Below are 21235 nucleotides of genomic sequence, written 5' to 3' on the forward strand. Positions count from 1 at the left end.
CCGGGACAGGTCAGCCCCGCCTCTCACTGGGCGCCCTGAGCCTCCGATGTCCTTGTTCCCTCCATGCGCTAGTCCGGCAGGATGGTGGCTGGAGTCACTGGTCGCCGTGGTCCTCCTGTTCCGTGACCTGTGGGGTCGGCAATGTCACCCGCATCCGGCTCTGCAACTCGCCAGTGCCACAGATGGGCGGGCGGAGCTGCAAGGGCAGCGGCCGCGAGACCAAGACCTGCCAGGGCCCGCCCTGCCCGGGTAAGTGGACACGGGCGGGCCCGGGCTCGGGGCCGGCCTCTAGCAGGACACAGGCCCAGCGCGGCCCCGCGAGGTCAAGGCACCGGGATCCTCTCGGTCGGCTGGTTTCTGGAAGCGGGGCCTTGGGGTGGACGCCCATTGCGGCGCTCAGCCCTGACCTCCCCTGAACAAGCTCCAGTTAATCCACGATGGAGCGGAAATAGGCCGGGACCGAGGGGGAAGTGACAGCAGGCACAGGAGGGGGTCTCAGGAGGCGGCCCCCCCTGCATCTGGGGCATCTGGGGCCTGGGTTTGGGAGGACACGCGCTCCCCGCACCAGGCCTGCTCTGGGACTTGGGCAGGGTCTTCAGCCAGAAAAGGCTGTGCTGTGATTCTTCTCCCTACTGAGTTATCTGTACTGATGACGAGTGACAGCCTTTTCAAATGAAACTCAGCTCCGCACAGCTTTTCAGACGTGAGCACCTCTTGCCCGTGGCAGGGGTGGACCCATAGCCAGCGGCCCCCGGTCAGTGGTCCCAGGTTCTGAGCACAGAAGACTGTGTGATTCCCCTTCCCAGAGACAAAACAAAACAAGTGAACTGTCATGATCTGCACCCCTCCCTGACCATACGGCCCCGAGAGGACTTTCCTACCAGGTTTCCTCCACGTGTGGAGGCGTGGCCTCATCCCAGGCTCTTTGTCCTGAGCCCCCAGCACAGGCCGCACCCCCAGAGTGACCCCTCTGTCCTCTCTCCCCCAGTCGACGGTCGGTGGAGCCCCTGGTCCCCATGGTCGGCCTGCACGGTCACCTGTGCCGGAGGGATCCGGGAGCGGACGCGCATCTGTAACAGCCCGGAGCCGCAGCACGGAGGGAAGGACTGCGTCGGCGACGTCACGGAGCATCAGATGTGTAACAGGAGGAGCTGCCCCGCAGGTGGGTGTGCACGGGACGGGCCCGCAGCCTCCGGCCTTTCGGCCGACGGGCGTCTGTCGTGGGGCCTGGACGCTCCAGTCGCAGGCGTCTTTGAAGACACCGTTGGGTTTTAATTCTGATTAAATGTATAAAGATGCTTGGAAAATACAGAGAAGAAAAATCCGTTCTACACACGTGAAGCTTTACGCTGTGCTTCGTGTTCCTCTGGCCTTTTTACATGAAAGCAGAAAGCATGCCGCGCAGAATGGAGCGTCGTAGGTAGTGCGGTCACAGAGCACGTGGGCCCCGTCACCCCCTGCACCTCCGACGCTTTACTCTTGGAGGTGGTGACTTTGGGTGGCTGTCCCCAGCATCTTCCTAACTCACTCCGTTTCTCCACAGCTGAACCCCAGAGTGTGTGAAGGGCATCACCCGGGCCTCGTGTGTGGGTTCATTACGGCGCCACCTGGTGGCGGCTGCTGACTCTGCTCTGCTTCCTCCGTGCAGACGGCTGCTTGTCCAACCCCTGCTTCCCCGGAGCCGAGTGCCGCAGCTTCCCCGACGGGTCCTGGTCCTGCGGCTCTTGCCCGCTGGGCTTCCTGGGCAACGGCACCCACTGCGAGGACCTGGACGAGGTAGGTGCCCCCTTCCCAGGCAGCGGAGCGTCCCTCGGAGGTGGGGAGCGCGGGCTCACGTCTGGCCCGCTGGTCCCCGCAGTGTGCTGTGGTCACCGACGTGTGCTTCACGACCAGCAAGGCGCACCGTTGCGTCAACACCAACCCCGGCTTCCACTGCCTGCCCTGCCCCCCGCGCTACAAGGGGAGCCAGCCCTTCGGCGTCGGCCTGGAGGCGGCCAGGACGGAGAAGCAGGTGAGCTGCTCGGCCTTCCCAGCTCCTGTTAGAGACAGCAGGACAGTCAGGCCGGAGCTGGGACTGGAGGGTGGACGGGACAGGAGCGGGGACGGCGGCCTGGGGGAGAGACGCTCTCACTCTGCCGGCCAGCGCGACCCCACCCGCGGGGACCACAGGGCTGAGTTTTCACACACAGCATCCCAGAGGGCCAGGGTGGGGACTCGTGGTCTCCCCGTGACCCCAGGTGCCACCGGAGGCCTGACGTGACCTTGCTGTTGCTCGGGGCCTTCCAGGGGAGCAGAGCCCCGGGTCTCTGGACGCTGCCCCCTCCTCAGCATCCCGTGGGTGGCCGGGAGCCCTGCGCCCTGCACGCGGCCCTCCCGTCAGGGTCAGGGTCAGGGTCAGCACGCGTCCTGACACGCTCGGCCCTCCCGCAGCTGTGCGAGCCTGAGGACCCCTGCAAGGACAAGAGCCACAACTGTCACAGGCACGCGGAGTGCATCTACCTGGGCCACTTCAGCGACCCCATGTACAAGTGCGCGTGCCAGACGGGCTACGCGGGCGACGGGCTCATCTGCGGGGAGGACTCAGACCTGGATGGCTGGCCCAACAAGAACCTGGTCTGCGCCACCAACGCCACCTACCACTGCATCAAGGTGAGGGTGTGGCAGGGGCTCCACCTCCCTCAGGCCCCAGCGGTTCCAGCTCGGGGTAGCTGTGCCCCTGGAGGTGCCTCTACGGGTCCGAACAGTCAGAGGCTCCGTGTGGGCCCTGCACTCTGCGTGGTCCCCACCCCCGAAGCTGACGGGAGCTGGGGTGTCACTGCCCACCCACTAGCCCCTCCAAGGCGCCTGCCTAGTGGGTTTCTGCAAACTCCAGGACCACTCTGGAAAAGCAGCTGATTGTTGGGAGCTGGGAGAGGACGCGGAGCCTAGTACATGTTTGTTAACTGAATACAAAGAGGCTTGAAATCATTGGGGGTGGGGCTATGTAAACAGGCCCCACCCTCCTCCAAGGCTATGGGGGCCTGAGGTCTGCAGGTGGGCCGGGCTGTGGTCACACAGAGCCTAGCACACAATTTTCTTTGCAAAGACCCCCATGTGCTGCACACAGGAAGCGGTTAGGGCCCCCGGGTGAGTGGGGCTTCCTTAGGGCCTGTAACGGGGTGGAGTCCTTTCCTGGGGCCACTGCAGCCAATGACCACAAACCTGGTGGCTTTAAAAGCAGGACTGCATCTTCTCACGTCCGGAGCCAGGAGTCTGAGGTCAAGGTGTGGCAGGGCTGGGCTCCCCTGGAGCCCCCAGAGGAGGGTCCTTCCAGCCTCTCCCAGCTTCTGGGCCCTCCAGGTGTCCGTGGCTTGTGGACACACCGCCCCAACCTCTGCTTCTGCCTGCTCCTCTATGCATCTGTCTCAAACTCCCCCTGACGCCCTTATAAGGACACGCGTGGTTGTATTTAGGGCCCATCTGGATACTCCAGGGTAAACTCGTCCTTTCAAGACCCTCATATCAAGCGCATCTTTTGCATATAAGGTGATATTAACTTTACCATGTAAGGTGATAGCCACTCTTTTGCTATATAAGGTAACATTTACAGGTTCTAGAGGTTAAGACATGGCATATATCTAGGGGACCACCATTCAGACCACTAAACAAGGTGTACCAAAACGTTTCAGTGACGTTTTATACCTTAGAAGCTTCAGAAATATAAATACTACAAACTCACAAAAGACATTACTTGCAAATGTAAATATATTAATCTAGTTAATACTTATTTGTTCTTGTGAATCTTGAGTAAAGAGAGTTTTAAATTTTATCTTTCGCCCTCTTGATTAAAGATGGCAGATGTTGACTGAAACAAAAAGTGAATCTGCTTTGAAATAACAGAGACAAAGTTTGCAGCCTTCACTGTATCTCCCTGACCACATTCCCTGACCTAACAAGGTCAGGTGTCAAGCTCGGAAATCCCCGCAGGAAGTGGGTGCTTATTGGATGCGATTATTGATGGAGATTTCCACTAGGGACCCAGGATGCCCTGGTACCGTAGCAGGAACAATGGAAGGTGTCCACGAGGCTAAGGACACCCTTTTTTTTTTTCATTTTTGTGGAACTTCAGACAGGAATTTAATAACTAAAAAGGTAGCACATCAAACTTTGCACATTATATTTGCATTAAATATAACTTATGGGAACAAACAGATGCAAAAGTAAGACAGTTCATGGGAAGGCCCCTCACCCCGTCTGAGAGGTTCCCTTACTCATCCCTGCAAAGGTGCTGAATCCCTCCGTCAGGACCTGTGTCCACACCACAGGAATATGCTCTCCTCCTTCACGGGCTGGAGTTGAAGCTTGGCTCCAGACATGGCCCTGGGCTGTGCTTCTGATGAGACCCCTGACCCCCTTGAACCCCTGGGGCTTCTGGGACACCTGTGTTAATGGCATCGAAACACCTTCACGTGGACCCTCTCCTGGTGTTTCCAGCTTCCTCAGGCTGCAGTGTCTGTACAGCTTGGGTTTGAGTCCTTATATCATTGGACTGAAACAAAATGACTTTTTTCCCCCGTTATGGGAATTCTCCACTTCTTGGGCAGAGCTGAATCGGGGAGATGGTTTGGGGAGCTGGGCCTCAGTTCCTGAACAGAGACTCTAGGCCACCTGTTGACTAGTGAGGGTTGAAGGTTTATGACCTTGGCTTTTGGATGGATGCTTGGAATTTGTGGGAAGCAGTGGGACGGGAGGCTCCGCCCTGTCCTGTATTTTCATCCTCTCCTGGTTCCTGCAGTCATTCAGCTGCATACAGGAGTCCCGAGCTCAGGACACAGGCTTCTTTTGCCTCAGCTCACTGGCGGTGGTGATGTCGGTCCTACAGCAGCACCTGAGGGGAAACGCGGGGCCGCGGCGTCTCCGTCCCGCTCCCCCGAGGACAGGCGCCTGGCGTGATGTCGCCAGCTCTGCCCTCATCATCTCATCTGAAAGAAGCGGGCTCTTGGGAATGTTTTTGTAACTAGCCTGCTTCCTCTGCTTGCAGGACAACTGCCCCCTCCTGCCTAACTCTGGGCAAGAAGACTTTGACAAGGACGGCATCGGGGACGCCTGTGACGATGACGATGACAACGACGGCGTCAGCGATGAGAAGGTGGGTCCGCACCACCTGGGCACCTGCCCTCCGGTTGAGGAGTGGGGGAGCACAGTGGTCTGCACCCAGGGGTCCCTGTGAACTGCCGGGTTTAGCGCTCCTGGGCTAGTAACGGAAAGTCACCGACAAGGGACGTCTGTCCTTTGCACAAGCACACGAGGCAGCCCGAGCATGGAGCCGCCTGGGGTGCTCTGCCAGAAGTGCTTTCAGTGGTTTAGTTTACCTTTAGTTGCATGAAAGGGACTTATCCCCCCTGCTTCTGGGGCAGGTGCCAGCGACGGGGGCTGCCTGGGATGAGCGATATTGCCACTCCCTGCCTTTAGGGCAGAATTTAGATGTGACCATTTCCCGAGAGAAGTGTTGCAAACGTTAAGTGCTCTGACATGTTAGTCCGTAATTCAGCAGTAGCAGAGACAGAGGCTAACTTCTTATTCACAGGTTTACTGCGTCTGGCTTCCACTGATCCATTAACTCATTCATTCGTTCATTCCCTTGACGTTTATGTTTCTATCCTCACCATGAAATATGTGCTAGATCACCTTTACTATAGAAAACATCAAACTTTTTCATAGGGACAGATGCATAAATAATTATCAAATGATTTGATATCAAGAAAGTGTCAGCAATGGCTACCTTTGCCAAGATACTTTATCGCTACCTTGATCATCTTGATCTACTTTGAATACATAGCCTGTAAGTGCTAAGCCATTTTATAAGCAATTCAACAAATACCCCACCCTACTTCTCAAATTCTCCCCTCACTTTCTCTCCAGGACAACTGCCAACTCGTCTTCAACCCACGGCAGTTTGACTACGACAAAGACGAGGTTGGGGACCGCTGTGACAACTGCCCCTACGAGCACAACCTGGCGCAGATCGACACGGACAGCAACGGGGAGGGCGACGCCTGCTCCGCGGACATCGATGGGGATGGTCAGTCCCGCGTCCTCCTGACGGGCTTCAGGGCTCACGGTCGGCGGTGGTCCCAGGCTCCGTGCTTTATTCTGTTACTGCATACGCCCAGCTTCACCTGTGCACTGACATGAGACAACACGATCCATGGCGCTTTGCTCATAGGGTCCCAGCCTCATTCGGCCCCTTGTCCCTGTGGGTTCCTGGAAGGGGTTGCCAGCCTCAGGACGCTGGCCTCGGGTCGCCGGCCTAGTTTCCCCCTTTGGAAAACTACGCGTTTGGCATCTTCCTTTCCTGGCCCTGAGCTCTTGTCCCATGTCCTTGTGGCTAGTCCTGGTGTCTTCTCCCAGGTCCACGTCCGTTCACAGCCCCAGGAACCCAGTACCCTGGCCTGACCCAACCGTGCTTCTGAGAAAGGCCTGAGGACAGCTTTGTTCCCTCCTATTTCCCTCCATGCTGTATTTCTAGCCATTCATTGAATCATTCATTGCAAAGCCTCCCCGAGGGGTTCCAGGTATCCCCGGACTTCAGAAACATGCGACACCACCCGGCTATTTAACCCTAGATGCCAGTGCCGCGGGCACGAGCTCCACACCTCACGGCACAGCCTTGCCCTGGGTGTCTGACACTCAGGAAGCAGCTCGGACAGACTCACACCCACTCCCTCTGACTCTGCCCTCCCACCCCCACCTGCGTTTGTCTTCTGGCTATTTTCTTGGTGTAACTTGGCATCACACTGACCAGCTTCCACCGGCGCCAAGACAGCGTCCGGCCGTGCCGCTTTCTACGGCTTTCCAGCAGCCGGGCATCTCCTCTGATCCTCCGTCTGTGAGGTCTGACCCCCTGCATATCTCGGGGTCCTTTCTCACTGCCTCGCCCCCTGCCTCCCCCCATCTGCCAGGACCTCCCCATCTGCCAGGATAAGACAGCCGCCTAGCCTGGCTCAAGCTTTCCTGCTGACTCACTGATTTGTGAGGTTTTGCTTTGCCCTTCGAGCCTGATTACTGTTAACTCAGTTTTCATAACCCCAAAGTTGATGAAATTCATTATCTATTTTCAGATTTCTGGGTATAAGGCACTATAGCTAACCCCCCTGTCAGTCTCTGCCATTGTTATTTTCCCGCTGACGTAGGGAACAGATGAGGCAGTGAGGCCCCGGAAGCTGATCAGGTCCTAGGAGCGCGATGCCCATTTTCTGAATGGATGTTGGGGCAAACAGTCCGCGTGAGGACTCCGATATTTACGCTGTGATGACTCCCTCATCAGCCCTCCATGTGCATTGTCATCCAGAAACCTCCAAGAGTTGGTTCTGCTTCAGACTAAGGGAATTTTAAGTTTAATGGGAAGTCTGCCATAAATCTAATAATCTTTACGTCTTATGATTTCTTAGATCATTTTTTTATTAAACAAAAGTTTGGCCGTACGTTGCTTACTGCAATAGGAGAAGCAACGTGCCTTCTCTAAACTCCGTATGCTTCTGTCTTCCCCCTGAATCCTACAGATGTCTTCAATGAGCGAGACAACTGTCCCTACGTCTACAACACTGACCAGAGGGACACCGACGGGGACGGCGTGGGCGATCACTGCGACAACTGCCCCCTGGTGCACAACCCAGACCAGGTAATTGACCGGCGATTGATCGGGTGTGGCTAAGAGCAGCGGGGGCGGAGGAGCTCCTCAGTCACAGAACGTGCGCGGCTTTGCAGCTTTCCATCCACCCGTCAGGACGCGACAGCACAGGCTTTTCGATCACTGTAATTGAAAGCATTGAACTCAGGTCTGAGCGTGACTCGTATCTCCGTGGCCACTGGCCAGATGAGTGGGTGCCTTTGTCCCACTGTCTGAAAGGAGAGTCTTCATCTAATTATCTCCGTATTTCCCTGACGCAAACATAGGAACTGGCTGCTTTTCCAGATTTGCCTTTGGAAGACACGGTGAGAACATCACATACGGATGTAGTTCCTAGAACGTGTTGCAGCAGATGTTGTCAGAAAGGACTTGATTCTGTTGCAGCTCATTCTTTCCAGTCTTCCTTAAAGAAAGTGAATCCCCGCAGGGAGGTGGGTTAGGAGGGAGAGAGGCCGTTTCCTCTCTGCGGTCACAGCTCACGTTGGGGGTGAGGTGGTACAGGCCACGCGCCCTCGGTGACTTTCGGCCTGGCATCTGCTTCACTGGATGGATGCTCACTGCTGCTGTCCCCGAACTCTGTCCTCCAGACCGACGTAGACAACGACCTCGTGGGTGACCAGTGTGACAACAACGAGGACATTGACGAGGACGGACACCAAAACAACCAGGACAACTGCCCCTACATCTCCAACGCCAACCAGGCCGACCACGACCACGACGGCAAGGGGGACGCCTGTGACTCGGACGACGACAACGACGGCGTCCCAGACGACAGGGACAACTGCCGGCTTGTGGCCAACTCCGACCAGGAGGACTCAGACGGTAGGTCCTGTGACAGCCGCCCCGCAGGGGCAGAGAGGTTGCGGGAGCGCGAAATGCCGGGAGAAAGGAGTATGTAGCCCGACTGCTGACGTGAGTAAGTGGTCCATGAGCACAGGATCCGGAGGGGGCAGGAGTCTCAGGTAGCGTGGCTGGCAGGTGCACAGCTGGGCTCAGTGGTGGCTTGGTGGTCCTCTGGCATCTGCTGGAGCCTGTGGGTGCAATCCCGGCTGACCCGGGTGCTGCCTGGGGGATACACATCCACCGTGGATGAGATGGGGTGTGGGGTGTTTGAGCCCACACGACCCAGAGGCACGTGGAGACTCACTAACTGAAGGGCAGCTCCAAGGACCACCCCCACCCCCATCCCAAGAGCAGCACAGAGCTCATTCTTGACAAGAGGACAGATGGCTTCAGTCCCCACAGTGGGGCATGGGGGCGCTTGCTGGCTACCCAGCAGGCTTTTACCAGGAGGGAGGTTGGGACGGAGGCAAGGCTGGCGTGCTCAGGGGTGTCTTAGGGGTTTTGGAAGCTCCTTTTTGCGTGAGTGTGTGCCTGTCATCCAGTACGTGGATGTGTGTTACTGAACAGAACTGAAGGATAGTTTGAAGGATGTGATGGAAATTCGGTTGAACTTGGTATCTTTTTCTCCTTCTAAAGCAGTAGGCACTGCAATGGCCTAATTGCAGTGCTAAGTGGTCATCTGGATCATCACTATAACCATGAACTGCACGGCCGTGAAGGTTTCAGCAGGCATCTCTCTGTGCCAGGCTGGTCCACGGCCCCATGGCCACATCCCCACCTCATTAGAAAATTTGACAAGATGCTTCCAAAAAACAGAAGTCCACATCTCCCTAGGGAAATCATTTTTCATGGAGTTCTGCTTTCAGTGCCAAACAGATTACAGGCAGGGGTGATTTAGGTAATAGTAGAGGTTCTGAAAACTATCAGAGAAAAAAGCTGGAAATTCAGCTTGACTTCACTTGGCAGCGTTCAGGTTTGGTACCCCCAGTATCAAGTTCAGAAGGAAGTGAGAAGTGACTCTCCAGGAACTGGATTATGGCGTGCTTTGCTGCAGGGCTTACCACAGCAACGTTTTGAAAAGAGCATCCAGACTCCTCACAGCGCTGGGGTGAAATGTCAGAGATTACAGGCACTGGTCCAGGAAAGCAGGTCCAGGTCCTGCCAAGCACCTAACCTTGAATTTTCAGAAAATCATGTGCGAAGTTTTCTCAGACACAGAGAGGCGGACAGCAAACCCTTACTTTGTGTGTTTCTCTGCTTGCCCTTGGTGACAGGCGATGGGCGTGGTGATGCCTGCAAAGACGACTTTGACAACGACAACATCCCTGATATTGATGACGTGTGTCCTGAGAACCACGCCATCAGTGAGACGGACTTCCGGAACTTCCAGATGGTCCACCTGGACCCCAAGGGCACCACTCAGATCGATCCCAACTGGGTCATTCGCCATCAAGGCAAAGAGCTGGTGCAGACGGCCAACTCCGACCCTGGCATCGCTGTTGGTGAGCCTTAGAATACACACCACCCCTTGCGGTTCCTGCCTGCAAGGTGCCCACGGAGCACATGGGCTACCCTTTAAAACCGAGTGGACAGGAGCAGTGGATCTTTCTGGTAGCCCCCAGCCTCCCTTGGTTTGTAAAACCATCTGCCTAAATATTTTTGACGGGAGAAATTGGGGAAGCACTTGTTTGCCTCTCCAAATTCTCCGCGATTTAATATTCAGCAAGCCATTTCATTTTATGGACTTGATCTGTAAATTATTACCTAGGGTGGTGAAGCTCTGCCATAACTCTGTAAGTGGGATCTAAAAAGATTAAATTCCACAAGTGTTGTTAATCCCACAGGAGTAGACCTTGAGTTAGATGGAAGAGGAGAGCCTCTTTCCACCTGCGTCCAGTGGTCCCAGGGCTCATCCAGTAATTTCCTAAAAGGCTGTTTCTGACCTGGTTTTGTGACCAAATGTTCCCTTTGGCCCCCAGGTTTCGATGAGTTTGGGTCAGTCGACTTCAGCGGCACATTCTACGTCAACACGGACCGGGATGACGACTATGCTGGCTTCGTCTTTGGCTACCAGTCCAGCAGCCGCTTCTACGTGGTGATGTGGAAGCAGGTCACTCAGACGTACTGGGAAGACCAGCCCACCCGGGCATACGGCTACTCAGGGGTGTCCCTCAAAGTGGTGAACTCCACCACGGGGACAGGCGAGCACCTGAGGAATGCCCTGTGGCACACGGGGAACACAGAGGGACAGGTGAGGAGGACGGTCTCTTCTGACCGAGGCCGGCAGCTGCTGTGAGCTTTCAGGAGAGCAGTACCTGCCCCATTGCAAAAGTACCCCCACCTCGGTTTTTGTTCATTTTACCCCAAGTCACGGTGCTTTGAATAATCTTTTATCGGGTACCTCGCTTATTAACGATGCCATGCCTGGTGGTTTTATAAACACAATTGGTAATCCTCTTGCACATGAAACATAGGCGTTCTCCCTTATAGAAAAAGGGAGAGCAGGGTTTCAGGAGTTTAAGTGTTTTGCCCAAGGTCCCACGTTGAGGAAGTAGAGAATCTGTGACTCGGCCCAAGTGCCTGTGCTCTTTGCACTGAACTACATTGTTCCCTATCAGTGGATTTTGCTCATGCTAGAGATTTATAATATGAAATATGTCAGAGGTAGATGTGGCAGCAGGGGCCATAGGGATTACTTAGCAGAGTACTGTTTTTATCTCCCCTCCTTGTGCCGTAAAACTGTGGTTAAGACTCAGGGTGCCAATTATACTCACAAGTGATGTTTTTTCCTCAGGTTCGCACGTTATGGCATGACCCCAAAAATATTGGCTGGAAGGACTACACTGCCTACAGGTGGCATCTGACCCACAGACCTAAGACAGGTTACATAAGGTAGGTGAGAGGGTAGCTCAGTAGCGGCTGTATTTCTACCAAGTAATTTTCACATTCCAAGAACATCTTTCCACTGGATGGCAAGTTAGAACATTAACAGGTAAATAAGCCAAAGTGGATTCTAACTTGTATGCTGTTCCCTGGATTCTTCCACTTTAAGTGCCTTCTCTTTTCTGTCCAGCATCTTCTTCACATTTTTTTAAAAAGCAAAAACAAAACTGTTGAAGCATGAGCCGGTCTGATTCTTCACCAGGAGTGTGTGCGTGTCCTCAGTGACAACAAGCACATCTTAGAAGGGGAGGTGCAGGCTGGTGCCAGGGGTGTGCTCTTTCTGTGGAGTGTCCCTGTTTATTCACTCCACTCCTACCAGGGAAGCTTTAGCGCACCTGTACGTGTAGGGTGGAGCCTGGTCCTTGCTATCGCACAGCTCACAGTTTGTGGGGCGGAAGCTGGTGAGCTCGTGCTTTTAGTGCAGTGTGAAGGCCAGGAGCTTGCTGACACGGGGGAGGCTTAGAGTTAGGGTCAGGCAGAGGGAGGGGCCTCCTGACTCCACTAAACTCTTCCTGGCTCCTGAAGGTGGAGACAACTTGGATGCTTGGGTGGGTGATTGTCAGTGAGTCATAGGGAAGAAGGAGGGCTCTGGGGTGGTGCTGTGTTACTCTTGGCCAGCCTCGTGAGGAGAAGACTGACCTCCTGCCCTCTGGTGAATGTGCTTCAAAGAGCTGACATTCTCTCTCTTTCTCCTTTTTCCCTGTTTTCAGAGTCTTAGTGCATGAAGGAAAACAGGTCATGGCGGACTCAGGACCTATCTATGACCAAACCTACGCCGGTGGGCGGCTGGGTCTGTTTGTCTTCTCTCAAGAAATGGTCTACTTCTCGGACCTGAAATATGAATGCAGAGGTGGGTGTGAGAACATTATTCACTGCGGCCGTGAGTGGTACAGGGGATGGAGGAGAAGGAACACATACTTTACTTTTCCTCTTACAAAAGCTGCACATCAGGGAAATAAGCTGGCGGCCTGCCAGGCAGATGTCTTGTTTTGGTCAGCTTGAGTTGGTTTTGTCTGTCAGTTTGTTTGTTTTAAATTCAATGTGAATGTCTTTGGTAGGACAAACACTTTAAAGTTATTCATAGGCTCTACTTGTCCCACTCTACTCTATCCCATAGCTTTTTATATTTTCTACACCTTCTGGGCTCTTAATGGCATTTTAGATTGCTATCTTTCCTAGAATAAAAGAAAGAAAGGAAGGAAGGAAAGAAGGAAGGAAGGGTGGGGGGAAGGTTCTCTTTAGCTATCACTCTAGGAGCATATTTGAATCAAAATATTATAGATCTGGAAGGGAACTTGGCTTCTATGTGGTCTAAGCCTGTGTCTTCATGTAGATATGAAAATATCCCTATTCTACAGATAAGGTAAGTAAGGCTCAGAGATACTTCTCAAAAATCACACAACAAGAATGTTGATTTGTCTTCTTGATTCTGGTAAAGTGTTCTTTTCCCTATCCTTCGTTCCATCCATCCACCCATCCATCCATCCATCCATCCATTCATCCTTCCATCCATCCTTCCATCCATTTATCCACCTATCCATCCATCCATCCATCCTTCCATTTATCCATCCATCCATCCACCATCCATCCATTCATTCAACCATTCACACATCCATCCATATTGTGGAAACCTTTTTTTTTAAATAGAAATAGTGATTTTTAGGTTGTAGTTAAACAAAATAAAGCAAAACAAAGTGCATGGTCCAATCTCCCAAATTCTGTTCACTGTGTTTTGCAGATGTCTGAACAAGATTTGCTGTATTTCCAGCAAAGTACTGTAGACGCCGTTACCCAGACACCTCAGTCCATCCCAGTGTTCCCAGCTTCTCTCTAGCAGACCTCCTGTCCTTGACCCCAACCTTGAGCGGTTCTTCACCTTCTATCATCAACCCAAGCCCACGTGCCTTCAGAGGATGAATATTAATGGAAACAAATGATGAATGAACATCAACCCACTACAGGAAAAGCAGTTTGATGACCCATGAGACTTTATGTGGAGTGAAAATCGAGCATGGTATTACATTGCTTTCTCTTGTGTGTTTAAAAAGAATGACGTTTACATATGAAATGTAAGTACTTATTTTATTTATGTGTATATGGAGCTGAAGGGAATATTGTGTATAAGCAATTATCATAAATTAAGCATTTATGCTTAATATTGCTACACTACTTCCAGTGCCTTAAGTTTGGTGTGAGAGCACCCAAATCCTGTTAGGTCAATTATGAAGAAGGGTCAACTCAAGTCTGAATAATGCCATTTTCAGAAAGAGGTCAGGAGATACCAGTCACATATGTGGGATGTCAAGTAACTAATTGGAACATCAAAAATAATTATGGGAATAAAGACTACCCCTCCCCCACTCTCTTGTCCTACAATGGAAGCCCTCATTGATGCTGTCTCATCAAAGAAGGAATATCCTTGCAAAATGGCTCTAATGTGGGTGCAGACGTGGGCCTGGCAAAGCCTCGTCTATGTGAGGGTTTAACCTAGGGAAGTGCTGTCACCGTGGTTCGCCCCTCCAGCCATTGTGGACCTGAGAGAACTCGTGGCCAGTTGTCACTTAATTCCGAAGTCTGATCCCTAGAATCCTTGCTGGAGCTCCTTTCCAAGCTGCTGGGGAAGTCAGCAGGCAAAAAAATCAGCAAATGCATTTTGGCATCTAATCCCTATTCTAGGCTTTGAAACTATGGACGGATTGCTTTTACCTAACTTGGTAACACATTCCATTAAGGTTCCAGTTATAAATGTTGTGCTAATATTTATTAAGTGAATATAGAATGCAGTTCCGTTCACCAATAACTTATTTTAAATATGACAAGTAGCACTTATGTAAGTATAATATCTAAAAGTAAACATATAACTAGCGTATAATAATATAAAGATACAGTTACAGCAAAATATCTTCAAAATACAAGACTTTATAATATTATGTTGTCATCATAAAACATGCTGCAAAATGTGATAGAATAAATAAATAATAATGAAGAGTTTATAATGGAACCTTAATATATACTGTTGCCAGTGACTTTAATTCAGTATTTTTTAGTGTTATCTGCTGTACATAGGATTTTAAAGACTTGGAATGCCGAGGATAAACCAGTGTTGTCTCGGCAGACATACCCCTTGATCAGTCATATGGTAATACACACAGGTCTGATTTATTTTTTGCTTTAAGTTGCATGACGTTTCCACAGAAAATCTTCGTTAATCTCACTCCACATAGGGGTTTAGGAAGAAGACTTTGTCTTGTTGGTCCCATGCGGACAAACTGTTCTCTTCCTGTGAATAGCGACTTCACTCCTCTGTCAAGTAGGGAGCGGCTCCATGACTTTGTTTTCATTTGCTCGTGTGATAAAGTTACATTTGTTGCTTCCTTTGAGGTTGGTTTTACTTTTCATTTTGCTGCACTTTTTACTTTTTTTGGTGGAACTGTATTCCCAAGACAAGGAAGTGTTGGGAGACTTCATTAAATGTAACAATTGTGAAGAGCGTGTAGGTTCTCTGTGTCGGTGGTGTTTGGCTGAACGATACAGTGGCGTGGGACGACGATGATGTGAATATTTAGAATGTACCATATTCTTTTGTAAATTATTTATGTTTTTTTTAAAAACAAACTTCTCGTACAGATGGATGAAACTTCTTTTGTTTTGACAAAGACTGTAAATATTTATTTATTTGTTCACATGGTCAAAATTTCACCACTGAAACCCTGCATTTAGCTAGAGCCTCATTTTTATACTTTAAAGATTCATCACAGGAAATAAATTGTAAAAAGGTTTTCTATAAATGAATCTCTCTCCCTTTTTTAAAGAGCTAGCAGGGCTCCTGCCGGGGGGGAGGAGAGGGGCCCCGGCTGATGCCTTGTCTCCTGGGCCAGGGACAGCCTCCTCCGTGACAGTTCTTCCTCGTGCGCTTCTCAGGCTAAGATGCCGTTTGGGGTCTTCACAGAAAGAAGCAGTTTAAGGCAGGTCTCATCATGGTCTGTGGAGCCGCCCGGGTCACGCGCTACGACACGACCTTAGGAAATCCATCCTCCGGCTGCTTCTTGCTGTCCGACAGGGGACAGAGCAGTGCAGTGAGTGTCAGCACCACTGAGATGACTCAGAAAAAGGGGGCAACACGAGGGGCCCCTCATCAATACAAGCGGTGCTTCCCATGACGCAGTCTCGTTCCAAGCCGGAGCGAGAAGCAGCAGAAGACGCGGTGGGACACGTGTCAGATCATGACATCACGTGGACAACAAACCAGCTGCCCAGTGATGGGAGGAGAGCCACAGGGCGGCCTGCGGTGTCTCTGGCTGCCCCACTGCTCTCGGGACTTCTGAGCATTACGGTGGCGTCAATTATAGGGGAAACGTGAGAGCGAGAGATGCAGGGGGAGCGGGGAGACGGAGGGGAAAACAAGCGTGTTTGGCTGAAATAGGCTGGAAGGAGTCTGCCAGGGAAGCGACAAGATCTAGGGAAGGTCTCCTGAGGGGGTGGGATGGAGCTGAAGGCCCCGGCCTTGATTGGGGTTGAGAACGGAGGGACCTGGGGACAGGGAGATGGAGGAAGAGACTAGACCTGCAGAAGTGACCCAGGAGGCCTTTGAGAAGTTTAGAAACAATGAGATATAAGGAGAAGGGTGAGGGTTGGACCGTGGGTCACGGAGCCACTGGGAGACCCTAACGTGCACTTAGCTGGTGAAACAGCAAGTGTATCGTATGTCAGCAACGATGCCGAGAAGCCAGGACATTAAAACGCGGTACAGTTTTCACACAGTCAGATTTTGGGGGAAGTTTATTGAAAATACAAGTTTCTGACAGACTCCCTGTCAGCGTCCTGGTAGTCCCAGAACTAATTTTTAGTGTCTTTGTGGCCTAACGGGGGACTAGGTGACCCACGTGTGGGGCAGCTCTGTGGAGTGTCTTTTCCTTTTGTGTGAGGTTCTAACACATGCGGTAAATCCATGCATAGTCATTGTTCCTGAAAGAAGAGACAAAAAGCCCCACCCCGCTCCAGCTGTGTACCTTCAGGCCGCGCTCCATGAGCCATTATCTAGGGTACCTGGGGGTGACTCTGAACGGGGGGATCCAGCCCGAGGTGCAGGCGTCCGAGGGGTCCAGAGGCCAGCTCGCCCTCCCACGGCACCGCAGCCAGGGAGCATGGAGTCTGCAGCGGCTGAGGGTCCAGAGTGGAGGCAGTGTCCCTCCGCCACCCCCGGCTGCCAGCCTCTCGCACTGCCCGGGGGTCGCTGTGGGTCGAAACGTCTCAGGCAGGTTTTGCTCACTTAGTCTGAGCTTCACAAAGCGGCGTTTTGGCCACGGGAGCGGAGTGGTGCGTGGGCTTAGGGGACACGTAGGAGCTGCCACCCGACAGCTCCGTAGCCCCAGTCATGCGATCACGGATGCCTGCACGGCTCTGCTAAGGACTAAAGGATCCTCATCTGGACCCCACAGACCACGGCCCGGAATCCCGGGGCAAGAGGAGGGAACAGCGGGGCCGTCTGGGCCTGGCCAAGCCCGGGCTCCCGCTCCCAGGGGAGTGACTTGGCAGAGGGCAGGAGTCCAGAGGTGACAGAGACTCCTGGCTGGGCAGTTGGGGCCTCAGCTTCGGGGAAGCCGCAGAATTCCTGCCAAGACATCCGGGCCTCGCCTCCATGTCTGACCCTGGCTGAGCTCGCCCCGCGCGGGTCCTTGCCGTCCAGGGTCCCCTGTGTGTGGCCACCTGAGTGGTGGACATGGAGGAGGCCCTGAGCCCCGTGGAGGCCACGCGGGGCCCCGGTCACCAGGGCAGGGGGCCTGAGATTATAGGCTGGCCTCCCCCACTGCCTTCCAGTTTAGGTCCCTCAGCCGTAAGGAGGCCTGGAAACTTGGACCACTTTCAGTCGTCACTTTTTCGTAGAGTGGCTACGAAACACACCAAATACACATGAGAAGTGAGATTCTGACATTTCCAGCAAAGACACATTCTCCACACCATTGACACAACAGCTTCGGTCAGAGGCCATCCCAGCGAACACGCTTATGTAAGTGCCTGAGTGCGGACGGGACCCGATGGTCAGCTTGGGGAACAGCCGCCCACAGCATCTCAGACCCTGGCCACCGGCTCAGTTCCCAGACCCCAGGCTCTTGGGAGGTCAGCCTTTTTTGCCCAGAGGGGCCTCTTCTGGGCTAGAGCCCCATGATAAGAAGACAGTCTGACTGCAAGACAGCTGTCTGCACCCAGAGGGCTGATTTTTGAAAAACGTAGTGTAGGGAGAGGAAAAAAGTATAGTCCATAATACCTGACCGCACTTCGTTTTGTGTACTATTAATTTACTTTCAAATTGCTGTTTATTATTTATATAAATGTGTTTTGTTTTCAGTGGATTTATTTTTCTACCTGTGAAAATTGTTTAGTTATCCTGGGTTGGGATAGAATGCATGTAATTTTTCCCATTTAAACTTTCAAATGATGAGCAACATGGATGGACCTAGAGATAATCATAGTAAAAGTGAAGTAAGTCACACAGAGAAAGACAAGTATCATATGATATCCGTTATATGTGGAACCTAAAAAATGATACGAATGGACTTATTTACAAAACTGAAACAGACTCACAGACATAGAAAATAAAACTATGGTTACCAAAAGGGAAAGGGGGTGGGAGGACAAATTAGGAGTATGGGATTAACAGACACACACCACTATCTATAAAACAGATAAACCACAAGGGTTAACACAGGGAGCTGTATTCAATATCTTATAATAACTTATAATGGAAAAGAATCTGAAAAGGTCTGAATCACTGTGCTGTACACCTGAAACTAACACAACATTGTAAATCAACTATAGTTCAATTAAAAAATTTTGAATTATTTTTCTTTAATATGGTTTCAGGAATAAATTACACTTATGAAACAAGATATATATCTGTATATGCAAAACATATTCATATACACTCAATGTAGAATGCGTGAATATATTAAAATATTCAATGGCATATATTTAATATTACACACACACACACACATGCCCCATGAAGATGCAGCCTCTCCGTAAGGAGCCATTTCTTTAGAAATTACCATCTCGCACACAAGAATCATTGGGACTTCAGCTAAAGGTTTCAGCTGCTGTGGAAGGATGAATTAGGAGACTAGCGTCAGGCGGATTCTACCAGACTCTGGAGTTTCTTGCTACGTTGGGGAGGAGTGACTTTCACCACGCTGTGGTGAGCCGAGCCAGTTCCGGAACAGGACATGCAACCCCAGATTGATCAAAGCTTGGGTCCTAGATAATTGGACGAGGAGACTTGCTCACATGGTCCATCCTGGCAGTTTCTTAAAACATATTCATGTAGCTGGTTATCCTTTTGGGCTGTTGCATGTTGTTTGATAAAGAATACAATATCAGACTATTCTAAAATCCGTTACTGGAATGCCATGATATCTCACTCATAGGTAATTTCTCTTTTTAATTCCCAAGCTCTTTCTTTCTTAATGGATTGGGGGATTTAAAAAATGGATATGGGTGTACAAAACCCTAATGGATATGGGGGTACAACTTAAACTTAAAACAATGTTTAAAGGAATCAGTTACATCTCAATAAAGTTGGAGGAAAAAAGGGGAATTCAGCAAAGTTGAAGAGTACTAGATCAACACACAAAATCAGTTGTGTTTCTATACACCAGCAAGAAGTAATACGAAAATAAAATTAAGAAAACGATTTCATTTGCAATAGCATTTGAAACAATAAAGTACCTAGAACTAAATTCAACCAAAAGGTGAAAGACTTGTATAATAAAAAGTGCAAAACGTTGTGAAAAAATTAACAAAAACCTAAATTAATGTCAAGGCATCTCACGTTTATAGACTGCAAGATTTAACACTGTTAGGACAGTGATACTATGCAAGGCAAACTACAGATTCAGTTCAATCCCTGTCAAAATTCCAACAATTTTTTATTTGCAGAAGTGGAAAAGATGATCCTCAAATTCATTATGGGTTTGCAAGGGCTCTGAATTGCCAACACAAAATTGAAAAATAAAAACAAAGTTGGAGGACTCACACTTCCTGATTTCCGGTCGTACTACAAAGGTACAGTGTTCAAAACAGTGTGGTGTTGCACTGGGCCGGACACATAGACCAATAGACTGGAACAGAGTCCGGAAATAAACCCAGACATTCACGGCCAGTTGGTTTTCAACAAGGGTCCTGAGATTGTCAGTGAGGAAGGAACAGTCTCTTCAACAAACGGATCTCCACGTGCAAAAGAATAAAGTTGACCCCTAGTTCACTCCATGTACAAAACTTAACTTAAAATGGGTCAACAACCTAAATATAAGAGGTAAAACTTCCAAAGTCTCAGACAAAAACATGGATAAATCATCATGACCTTGGATTTGGGAATGGATTCTTAAATATGACACCAAAAGCATGAGCCACAAGAAAAAAAAAAGTCGTAGATAAACTGGAGTCTATCAAATTAAAAACATTTCTGTATCAAAGAACCTTATGAGGAAAGTAAAAAGACAATCTACTGAATGGGAGAAAATATTTAGAAATCATAGATCTGATAAGGGTCTGGTGTCCGGAATATATAAAGAATTCTTCTAACCCCAAAACAAAAGGCAAAAAAAAAAAAAAGGAAACAATAAAAAATGGGCAGTGACTTTGAAGAGATGTTTCTCTAAAGACACACAAATGGCCATCAGGTACGTGAAAAGTTGCTCAATATCAGTCACCAGAGAAACCACCACGCGGTACCACCTCGCACCCACTATAATAATGAAAAGGACAAGTGCCGGCGAGGATATGCGGAGAAGCTGGAGCCCGAGCGTGTTGCTGCCGCGGCTGTAAAGCGGGTCGGCCGCTGTGGGAGACAGCTGGTGGCTCCTCCAGAAGTGAAGCACAGGGACATAATGTGACCCAGCACGTCCTCTCCTGGGTATAAACCCGAGAGGACCGAAAACAAGAACTCACACAAGGACACGTCATGCATGCTCTTAGCATCACTACTCAAAACAGTCAAAACCTGGAAGCCGCCCAAATGCCCATCACAGATGAATGGATTCCAGACAAAGGAATATTATTCAGCCTTGAAGGTTTGAAGCTCTGACTCCTGCTATGACACGGTTCGACCTAAGTAATATTATGCTGCATATCGAGGAAGCCAGGCACAAAGGGGTACATATTGTATGATTCCATTTATTTGACATATTCAGGACAGGTAAATCTGTAGAGACATGAAGCAGATTCGTGGTGACGGGAGCCTGGGGCAGGAGGGAATGGGGGTGACTGTTTAATGGGTACAAGAGTTTCTTTCATGGAGATTAAAACGTTCCGGAACTAAACAGACGCGATAGTCTTACAACATTGTGAGTTCTCTAAACGCCCCTGAATTGTACACTTGAACATGGTTAGTTTGATGTGACATGAATTTCACCTTAATGCAAAAATGGGGACTACATGATCATAACTGTAGTACATAGTAAATGAACTGGTCAGGTGAGAACTTAGATTGATGCTTTGTTTTGCATAAGCAAAGGTTTAAGGTAAACACATAGAACAGGACAGGGCGAAGCTGGGACAATGTCCGAGCCGCCCTCCGCCCTCTCTGGGGGTCTTGCACTTTACCTCTGGCCCCTCTTCCTCCCAGGCCCGCCTGTGTCCCCTTCCTGCTAACCCCTGGTGACTTCGGAGCTGGAAACAGACTCTGGAGCCAGGGCACCCACGTTCTGACTTTAGCTCTGATGCTGCCAGCCGTGCAGGTGGTACGTGCTCAGAGTCTCACTCGCGCTCTGCAAGGTGGGGGAACAG

General features: G+C 50.7%; 1 protein-coding gene across 2 annotated transcripts in view; it reads left to right on the forward strand.

Annotated features, from left to right (window-relative positions):
* The window catches only part of THBS2 (thrombospondin 2), a 28110-nt gene extending 12867 nt beyond the window's left edge, over positions 1-15243 (forward strand). For both annotated transcript variants that reach the window (XM_032651725.1, XM_032651724.1), the window contains exons 9-22: positions 73-249; positions 989-1162; positions 1649-1776; positions 1859-2011; positions 2431-2649; positions 5021-5128; positions 5902-6061; positions 7542-7660; positions 8257-8491; positions 9787-10014; positions 10492-10763; positions 11307-11404; positions 12166-12305; positions 13194-15243. In XM_032651725.1, the coding sequence (XP_032507616.1) occupies positions 73-249; positions 989-1162; positions 1649-1776; positions 1859-2011; positions 2431-2649; positions 5021-5128; positions 5902-6061; positions 7542-7660; positions 8257-8491; positions 9787-10014; positions 10492-10763; positions 11307-11404; positions 12166-12305; positions 13194-13201 (2219 nt within the window). In that variant the 3' untranslated portion in view covers positions 13202-15243. The remainder of the gene's footprint in view (positions 1-72; positions 250-988; positions 1163-1648; positions 1777-1858; positions 2012-2430; positions 2650-5020; positions 5129-5901; positions 6062-7541; positions 7661-8256; positions 8492-9786; positions 10015-10491; positions 10764-11306; positions 11405-12165; positions 12306-13193) is intronic.
* Positions 15244-21235: the final 5992 nt, after the last annotated feature.

This window comes from Phocoena sinus, chromosome 12 (assembly GCF_008692025.1).
Source record: "Phocoena sinus isolate mPhoSin1 chromosome 12, mPhoSin1.pri, whole genome shotgun sequence".
Taxonomy (NCBI): domain Eukaryota; kingdom Metazoa; phylum Chordata; class Mammalia; order Artiodactyla; family Phocoenidae; genus Phocoena; species Phocoena sinus.